At 52.2% G+C, this 9,682-nt stretch overlaps 1 protein-coding gene across 1 annotated transcript; it reads left to right on the top strand.

Annotated features, from left to right (window-relative positions):
• The first annotated feature begins 857 nt into the window (after positions 1-857).
• AWAT2 (acyl-CoA wax alcohol acyltransferase 2) lies at positions 858-8,790 on the top strand. The gene is made up of 6 exons (XM_032618911.1): positions 858-942; positions 5,719-5,765; positions 7,051-7,255; positions 7,485-7,659; positions 8,261-8,541; positions 8,645-8,790. The coding sequence occupies exons 1-6, from the start codon at positions 858-860 to the stop codon at positions 8,788-8,790; spliced, it is 939 nt and encodes a 312-aa protein (XP_032474802.1).
• The last annotated feature ends 892 nt before the right edge of the window (positions 8,791-9,682 follow it).

The following is a 9,682-nucleotide window of genomic DNA, read 5'->3' as shown; positions in this document are numbered from 1 at the left end:
CAGTGCTTACGTGGGGCCTCTGCATCGGACGAGACACCCAGAATCCAAACATTTCCCACCATCCTGACTCCCGCCAGTCTGCCCTGAGCCACCGTCATATCTGCATGGATTATTGCCATCCTCCCTCAAAAGGCTCCTTCTTCCCTGGCCCTTTAAAACCGGAAGGCAATCCTTTCCTTTTTCTGCTCAAAACCCCACACTGACACCCCATTTCAGTCAGAGGAGAAGGCCAAGGCCTTACACCCTCTGGCCCTGTCAAGCTCTCTGACGTCACCTCCTCAGCTCCTTTCACTCACTCAGCTCCAGGCTTCTGCTCCTCTGCACCTGCCAGGCACACCCCACCTGTGACGTCCTCCTCCCCAATCACGTTGTCACCGAAAGACCATAGACAGCTGGGCCTCATAAACCGAAATGTAGACTCGGGGTGCCACGTGTGCCCTGGGCTCCTCCCTGCCCCCTCTCCCCCCATCCACACTGGCTCTGGAGGCCTCACAGCAGCCCCATCCTCATCTCCACTCACTTCCCACACCAGAGCTCCAGCTACACTTCTCTGCATAAGTGTGCAAGAGGGTGTCACAATCATAGCCCGGGCCATGCCCAAATGGGTAAAGTGCAGGTGGGTAGACGGTTGGAAGGAACTGGACAAGCAGCCGCAGCATGTAGTCCTGTGGTCCTGTGGTGGGGGGAGGGCAGGTTAGGGGGTGGAGACTAGGCAGGGGGTGGAGACTAGACAGGGGTGGAGAGTAGGCAGGGGCTGAAGAAGAAAGCACAAAGGGAGGAAACCCCACCAGCCCCTGAGCAGGTGGGACTGGCCAGCCCAACTGCACTTACCAGGAGCCACTGGGACCCTGGCCATAATGCTCTTGCCCTCCAAGAAGGACCTCAAGACCGCCTTGGAGGTCTTTGCTCTTTTCCAGTGGGCCCTCAGCGCCTTGGTTATTGGTGAGTCTTCGGCCTTTGGCAGGGTGACCAAAAGTCCTGGTTTGCCTGGGACTGAGGGCTCATAGGGTTTAGCGGGACTCTCGATGCTGAAATCTGGGTTATCTCAGGCAAAGCAGGACAGTTGGCCACCCGGGGCCTCTAGCCTGACGCGCTTGGGCATGGTCCACGTGGAATCTGTGAGTGCGCACACGGGTATGGGTGCCTGCCTGTGCAGGAATGTGTGTGCACGTGTGTGAGAGCCAGCCCTGTGGCCGGTGTGTGTAGTGAGCCCTCCTGGGTTGTCAGTGGGGCCTGGAAGGCATGTCTGGGGGAGATGGGGAGCAGGTCCACTGAGGCTTGCCAAGGAAATGGGCTTAGCTGCAACCCTGGGGACCTGAGCAGACCATCGGTGTGAGACAGTTGTCCTGGTGGCAGAGGGAGCTCTGAAAACCTCTTGTCCAAAAGAATTCATCCATTTATCCATCCGTTTTCCCCTTCTATCCACACCACAAATATTTTGTGAAAGTTCTTTAGATGCTGGCTATGGTACTGTAGGTGCTGAAGCAAACCATCCCTATGGGAGGGGGGCCCTGGAACAAAATTCTCTCTCTCTCTTTTTTTTTTTTTTTTTTGGTATGCAGGCCTCTGACTGTTGTGGCCTCTCCCGTTGTGGAGCACAGGCTCTGGACGCGCAGGCTCAGCGGCCATGGCTCACGGGCCTAGCTGCTCTGCGGCATGTGGGATCTTCCCGGACCGGGGCACGAACCCGCGTCCCCTGCATCAGCAGGCGGACTCTCAACCGCTGCGCCACCAGGGAAGCCCAAAATTCTCAGTTTTTAAGTGGTTTAGGGGAGTACTTGTCTGGAGACAGGGTCATGACCTAAATGACCTTGGAAGATATCTGGGAAGGAAGAATGCAGGTGGGCCCTGGGAGCCTGAGACTTACCAGTCAATAGGGAGAGTGAGCTGGAGAACAGGGATTGGGGGGCTCAGATGCCTGCCTGGGGTGGGTATCAGGATACCTGAATGCTAAAAAGATCAGTGTTAACCTAGGAATTATGGGCAATCAGAGCTGGAAGAGACCAGGAGAAAGGAATTCATATGTACCAGCTACTTACTTTGTGCCAGGCATTTGCATACCTATGGTTTCATTTTAGCCTGCTGCCAACCTTATGAGGTAGAAGCTATTGCTATGCATAATAATACACACTGATAGCTACACACACACATAATGATAGCTTGCACTCATATAGTATTAACTAACATCTACTGCACTTTTGTTTTTCATGCCAGATACTCTTCTAAGCACCTGACATGCCTGATCATCTCCATTGTACAGATGAGGAAGTTGAGGTACATGCAGTACAAGTGGGCCATCCACGACTGCAGAGTTAGCAAGTGGAAGAGCTGGCCTGGGAGCTGAATCCACAAGGCGCCTGATTCTGGCCTATGAGCTCCTGTCCCTAGCTCCTGCATCTCCTTACTTACTGCTGACTGGGAGGCTGGGTGTGGACGTGGCCCTAGAGTACATGTTAAGCCAGAGAGGAAGGAGGAAGCCAGGCCTTCTGCGTATGTAAACAGTCTCGACTGAAAGGGGAAAAAGGTCAGCTCCGAGTGGCCTCTCGCTGAGGACCAGGGCCCCAGCCGGGCCTCTGCTCTCTCCCTCCATGCAGCCCAGGCCTTGGGGCCCTCTCCTCAGTGAGAGCTGAGTTCCCTTTCTTGAGCTCTTGTCCTATCTCCACAGACTTGCCTCATTACCACTGCCTCCCCTCACTGTCACCATGTTCCCATGAGAGAGAAGAGTCCCCAAGGCCTAGGAGCTGACACTGCGTTGAGGGAGAAGTATGACCATTATGGACGGCCAGCCCAGGCCAGGCCCATGTCGGGGCCTGGAGCCTTTAGACGGGTAGTTCCCCTTCCTCAGTCTTGTCCAGAATGTTGCTCCTCAGAGGTAACCACTGTTAATAGTTTGTGTGTATGTAGCCAGAGATTATGGATATAAAAATATATATATTTCACCACACGCATGCGTGTGCATGCACATACACATATAGCCAAGGGGCAGAAAAATATGGATGTTAAAAACACAGTCTTGGGCTTCCCTGGTGGCGCAGCGGTTGAGAGTCCGCCTGCCGATGCAAGGGACGCGGGTTCGTGCCCCGGTCCGGGAAGATCCCACATGCCGCGGCGCGGCTGGGCCCGTGGGCCGTGGCCGCTGGGCCTGCGCGTCCGGAGCCTGTGCTCCGCAACGGGAGTAAGCCACGACAGTCAGAGGCCCGCGTACCAAAAAAAAAAAAAAAGAGAGAGAGAGAATTTTGTTCCAGGCCCCCCCTCCCATAAGGACGGTTTGCTTCAGCACCTACAGTACCATAGCCAGCATCTATGCTCTCTGCTTCGGCCTCTGCACCCCTGTTGTTGTGCTCTCCTCCGCGGCCCCGAACCTTTCCCCCTCCGCCACCCTCAGTCTCCGCCCGCAAAGGGGCTTCCTAGTGTGTGGAAACCTTTCCTCCTTCACAGCTCCCTCCCACTGGTGCAGGTCCCGTCCCTCTTCTTTTGTCTCTGTCTATTCTTTTTTCTTTTGCCCTACCCAGGTACGTGGGGAGTTTCTTGCCTTTTGCGCGGTCTGAGGTCTTCTGCCAGCATTCAGTGGGTGTTCTGTAGGAGCTCTTCCACATGTAGATGTATTTCTGATGTATTTGTGGGGAGGAAGGTGATCTCCTTACTCTTCCGCCATCTTCCCCTCGTCCCACAAACTGATTATAGGATGAGGCTGTCGCTCTAGTTCAGGTCAGAGATTGTGGTGATTTCAGCCAGCTCAGAAGTAATTGCGAAGGGGAGAAGAGCAGAGATTCAAGAAATTGGAGTAGAATTAGAAGGACTTGATGATCAGAAGATGTGGGAGAGAGAAAGAGAGGAGGCGAGACTGAGAGTTCAGGTCTATGTGTGAGTTGGACGAGGGGCAGATGGAGCAGAGAAGGAGAGTGGCTGAAAGAGGGGTGAGGACGGAGAAGTGTCCCCGAGGCCTCTTCAATAGAGCTTGACTTTGGGCTGTATGGAGAGGTAACCTGGAGCAGGCAGAAGAGCGCTGGGCCTGGGCTCCCAGGAGGTGACAGTTGCAGGGTTTGTCCCTCAGAGCCTTCCCAGCTCTTCACCCTACGAGTCTGCAGTGGAATCGTATCCATTTGGACCCTAATGGCCTTGAGAGAAGACCCTCGCACGTAGTCTGTGAGAAAGATAAGGTGGAAGCTTGTCCCCACTTGGCTGGTGAAGCTCAACGGCTTGTCTGTGGTCACACTCATGCTAAGGGGCAGATCCAGGATTTGTGTCACCACAGGGCACCCCTCCTGAGGCCACACTGCCTCCCAAGATGTCCCCAACTCTGTCTGGGTTCAAGCAAAACCTGAAAGATACATGGAACAAACCCATGCGTCCCTTTATTTCTTGAAAAAGTCAAGTCCCAACTCTGTTCCTTTTTATGGCTGAGTAATATTCCATTGTACATATGTACTACACGTCTTCTTTATCCATTCCTCTGTCGATGGACATCTAGGTTGCTTCCATGTCTTGGCTATTGTAAATAGAGCTGCAATGAACATTGGGGTGCATGTATCCTTTCAGACCATGTTTTTCTCTGCATATATGCCCAGGAGTAGGATTGCTGGATCAAATGGCAGTTCTATTTTTAGTTTTTTAAGTAGTCTCCATACTGTTCTCCATACTGTCCTATGTACTGTACTGTACAGTCTCTGTACTGTAAATTGGTACATAGTGGTTGTACGAATTTACTTTCCCACCAGCAGTGTAGGGGGGTTCATTTTCTCCACACCCTCTCCAGCATTTATTGTTTGTATATATTTTGATGATGGCCCTTCTGAGTGGTGGGAGGTGATACCTCATTGTAGCTTTGATTTGCATTTCTCTAATAATTAGCGGACTTGAGCATCTTTTCGCGTGCTTTTGGGCCATCTGTATGTCTTCTTTGGAGAAATGTCTCTTTAGGTCTTCTGTACATTTTTTGATTGGGATAATTGCTTCATTTTAAATTTCTTTAGTTATCTCTTAGATATCTATCAGTTGTCACTAATTCATACCCAAACTCTCCACAAACACATCAGGAATCTAGAAGTCTCGTCTCTTCCACCCCCACCGTTTTTAAAATTTCCTTGAGGACCTCGCTGCTGGAGGCCAGCATCCTCCTGTTACAGTCCGGTCTCATGCACCGCTGTCACCTCCAGGGCCCGTGAGGCACCTTGGGTACACAATCTAAGAAGGTATTCATTCTCAGGGTTGTACAAGTGTTGGATCAGTACTTGCCCGACCCTGAGAGTGAATGTCTCCTTGAATTTTGTGCCCTAGGCGCCTTGCTCTCCTCACCTTAGTCCTGGCCCTGCTCACTTCCATCTTTTGTTGGACTTCTTTACCTGAATCCCATACCATCCTGTTTTGCTTTATACTCCCTCATTATGGTGAGCACATCCTCCAGCTGTTTCCTGAGAAAGGAACGTGGGAGACAAACTCTCTGAGACTATATGTCTGAGATTGTCTTTATTCTCCCTTCATACTTGATTAATAATTTGGCTGCATATAGAATATCTTAGCTGTGTCCAGTGTAAGTATCTGAGTTTAGTGTCTCTGGTTCATTTTTTCAGAGAATTATCCTCCCATCACCCAGCTGTGTAGCGGAGGGAAAGGGGTCTGGGGTTTTAACTACTTCTTTGATAGACTTTCAATCAAGCCCTGTGCCCCACATCTGCTTTTTGTGACATCTGGTGGTTCCAAATTCTGCGTCTTTCCTAGATTCTCCAGCGGAAACAGGCTTGCTCTTGTGCGCATACCCCTTGCAGGTAACCACATTTCAACTTTCTGGTTCAGTTAATCCCTCTTCCGTCCACTGTCCAGCACGCAAACATTTTGCTGCTAGCTCTCACCCACTGTTAGCGTCTCTCTGATTCTCCTTTTCCTTGCAGAATCTCTATCTTTTAAAACACCCTTGTGGTAATTTTCATGAGGCTCCAGCAAGGAGTCACGATAAAAACGTGTGTTTATTCTGCCACATTCAATTAGGAGTATTTTCTGTCTTTTCTAAACTTTCTTTTGACCCACTTTCTCTCACACAGTCTTATTCACAGCTGTTTTAAAAACTGAGTCCAGTAAGAACCCTGAGCATGGCTCCCTGTGACTCATCTCCATGAAGTCTGTCCTAACTACTCTAACCTACATTGTTCCTGTCTTGTTGGAGCTTAACATGGTCCATACTTTATTCTAGCCCAGCGTGGGTTCTCCTTTGTTTCTTGTTTGCCAACTCGTGTGCTCAAACCTGGCTGAAGTTGGGTATCCTCTTTCTCTGGTGTTCCCTCCACTGATGCCTTGCAGAGATGTGGAGAGGGAAATGTGAGTTGGAGGAAGACTATTCCTGGCTCTGTCTTTCCAGGACTCCCAACCTTTGGTGGCCAAATCAGCGTGACCCACCGCTGGCTCCCTGCCACTGAATGCAGCCCAGAGTGGTGCTGGAGCAGGTCCTGGGGGGAGAGGGCTAACTGCATCGAGCAAAGTGGGGGAGGAAAACACCTTGCCTTCTAGACCTAAAACAGGTTCCCAAGGCCAGAGCGGGGATGTTGGTGCCACAGGCATGCAGGCCAAGTGCTGGGTGAGGAGGTAAGAGTGTCGCGTGAGCCTGGCTGAGGGGGTGTGTGACCTTGGGGTGGACAGAGCCCCAGAGGGCGGGCAAGTGTGAGGGACTGTTCACAGCTCATTGACTCTGGCTCTGAAGAAGACAACGGAGGTGGCCTAAGCTCAGCTACACTGGCTGTGTTCTCAGGTGGCTGCCGGTTTACCTGCGTAAGGCACTGGTGCCTGTGGAAACAGTACTGTGATTACTTCCCACTCAAGATGAGGAGCCGCAGATCTCCACTTGGGCCCCAGGCCCAGCCCCGGTTCCAGTGGCAGTGGCTGGGTCAGGGTGGGGCATCATTCACATCGAGGCCCTTGGGGATGATGCTCCCCGGAGCTGTGTATTACCCTACCTGCACGGCCAGCCAGACACGACAGCCCTTTCCTTTCTAGGTCTCTGGCCAGAAGAGGCGTCCTCTTCCCTGGCTATACCCCTCTTGACCCCACGTTCCTCCACAGCGTTTGAAGACTCACGATCTCTCCCCTAGCCTCAACTACATCCTCGCCTGCCATCCTCACGGGCTCATGTCCCACTCATGCTTTGGCCACTTTGCCACAGAGAAGTCAGGCTTCTCCAAGATCTTTCCTGGCATCACTCCTTATATCCTCACACTGGAGGCCTTTTTCTGGGTGCCTTTCCTCAGAGAATATGTCATGTCTACAGGTGAGTTGGCTCCTAGGATGTAAAGCCAAAGAAATAAATGGCTCCCCCAGAAAGAGGTGTTGGGTGAATGGGTGAGAACAAGGCCAATTCTGTGATTCCCTCTGGTCTGAAAAGCTACCATAGGTTCAGCTGCCTTATGTGAGGCTCTCCCCTCCTTTGAAGAGGTAGGGAGGAAAGTTAGGAGTTTTGGGAGATTACCAATGATCTTTTGTTTTTTTCTGACCACCAGGGGCCTGCTCTGTGAGCCAGTCCTCCGTGGACTTCCTGCTTACCCGTAGAGGCACAGGCAACACGCTGATCGTGGTGGTCAGTGGCCTGGCTGAGTGCAGATACAGCCTGCCAGGATCTACCACCTTGGTCTTGAAGGACCGCACCAGCTTTGTACGCACAGCCCTTCGGCATGGGTAAGGACACTTCTGGTCCAGACTGGGGAGAGGAGGGGAAGGAGGAAGTGGGGTTTTAAGGAAATGATATATAAAGAGGGAGGGGGAAAGCCGCTTCTGTGGTGGAGTAGAGCCTGGGTCACGTTCTAGAGGCATTTCTGCTTCTGAAGAAAGGCCAGCAGGCCAACCAGAACCTGATCTGCCTCGGACTAGCATCTCATCTGGACCAGTCCCTTTGTGAAAGGTGACTGGCTGCAACCCTATCTCAGAGAAAGCCAAAATTACCGTGTGGGCTGAAGGGAAGAAACCGAAAAGAAATGGCCCTTGGGTCTTAGCTTCCAGTGTTTCAGACCTTGTGGGTTTACAGGAGGGTCTGGGACTCGCTTCCCTTAGCTTGCTGCTACTTTGCCCCCAGAGGCAGCTTGGGGTGGACCACGAGGCCCTCCCACCTAGCCTGGACCTGGGCCCAGCTGGGTTAGGGGCTGAGGAGCTTACAGGGAGACCCAGGGACCACTAGTGGTCAGCGTGTCTGGCTTTCAGCAGGGTCCCTACCTTTCTGACCATCAGAGAGCATGCGTTTGTTCTGCAGGTGGCTCTAATCCCTGCCTATGCCTCTGGGGAGACAGAACTCTTACATAAAGCAGATTTTCACTCCCGGGGGCTTCGTTAACCGCTTCCAAAAGTGGTTCCAGAGTATGGTATACATCTACCCTTGCGCTTTCTACGGGCACGGCTTCCTTGAGAACTCCTGGGGCCTTCTGCCCTACGCTCGGCCTGTAACCACCACTGGCGAGTTGGCCCTTGTGCTGGCGGCCTCATCTGGGACACAGGATCCGGTTCCAAGGCTGGACCTTGGCTCTGGCCATGTCCAGAGGCAGGTCACTGGCCAGGATGAGCGCAGGGGTCGGGGAAGCGTGGGGAGAACCTGGGCTTGAGGGCTGAGGCGTATTCTGAAGAGTGAGCCATCCCGATGCTTTCCCTTTCCCTTCTCCGTCTCCCCTGGCAGTTGGGAAGCCTCTACCACTGCCCAAGATTGAGAACCTGAGCAAGGAGACGGTGGTAAAATACCATGTGTTCTATATCGATGCCCTGCACAAACTGGCCAGCACAAGACCAAGTTTGGCTTCTCAGAGACCCAGGAGCTGGTGCTAACTTGACAGACGTCCCCCCCGAGGACTCTCAGCCTGGTTGGAAGGAGTGAAACAGGTGAATAGGAGGACAAAGTCCTGATTCGGCCAGTCCTCACTGCGACAGGTACGTGCGTGTGGGTGCCTGTTGGGCTGTTTTCTGGATCCTTCTTCCTCCATTTCTCTCCTTCTAGCTCTTCTGTGCCTTTTCCTCGGGGTTACAAGGAGACGTCCCCAAAGCCAGGGAAGCCCCTAGGGGAGAGGGGTCCTGAAAGCTCCCTCACACATGCCCACTCAGCATCAGCACTGAGGAAAACAAGGCACAGAACAAAAAGCCCACCTTCTGATACTGCCTGGCTCCACCCAGCCTGTTCTGAGGGCCTAGTATCCCTGCACTTGTCTCTTCTTCTCCAGCTCTTAAGCAACCCCATCTTCTGGCATCAAGGCTCCTCCAGGACTGGCGGCCTTGAGATCCAGTAGGCTTTGAGTTTAGGCCCCTCCACCTTCATGCCCTGTGACTTGGATCGGTCTTCTCTGAGCCTGTTTCCTCATCTGTAAAATGGGACAAATAGTCCCTCCCCTGCTTACCTCAAAGGCTGGTGGGATGATGATATCGAATGTGATTGAACTTTGTAAACTGGAGAGCTACACAAAATTATTCTCCACCAACCATTTTGCCCACTTCCCGTCCCTGAGCAAGCAATGCCCTAAATTTCATGGCATCTCAATGTTTAAAAGAAAGTTTATCCAATTAAAAAAACATTCTAATCTATTCTTATGTTTTAAAGTTTGTCTTTTTATTTTATTTTTTGGCCACGCAGCACATGGGATCTTAGTTCCCCAACCGGGGATTGAACCCATGCCCCCTGCATTGGAAGCATGGGGAATTAAACCACTGGACTGCCAAGGAAATCCCT

The sequence above is a fragment of the Phocoena sinus genome, chromosome X (assembly GCF_008692025.1).
Source record: "Phocoena sinus isolate mPhoSin1 chromosome X, mPhoSin1.pri, whole genome shotgun sequence".
Classification (NCBI taxonomy): domain Eukaryota; kingdom Metazoa; phylum Chordata; class Mammalia; order Artiodactyla; family Phocoenidae; genus Phocoena; species Phocoena sinus.
Note: the sequence above shows the minus strand (reverse complement) of the source record. Positions and strands in the feature narration are given on the sequence as shown.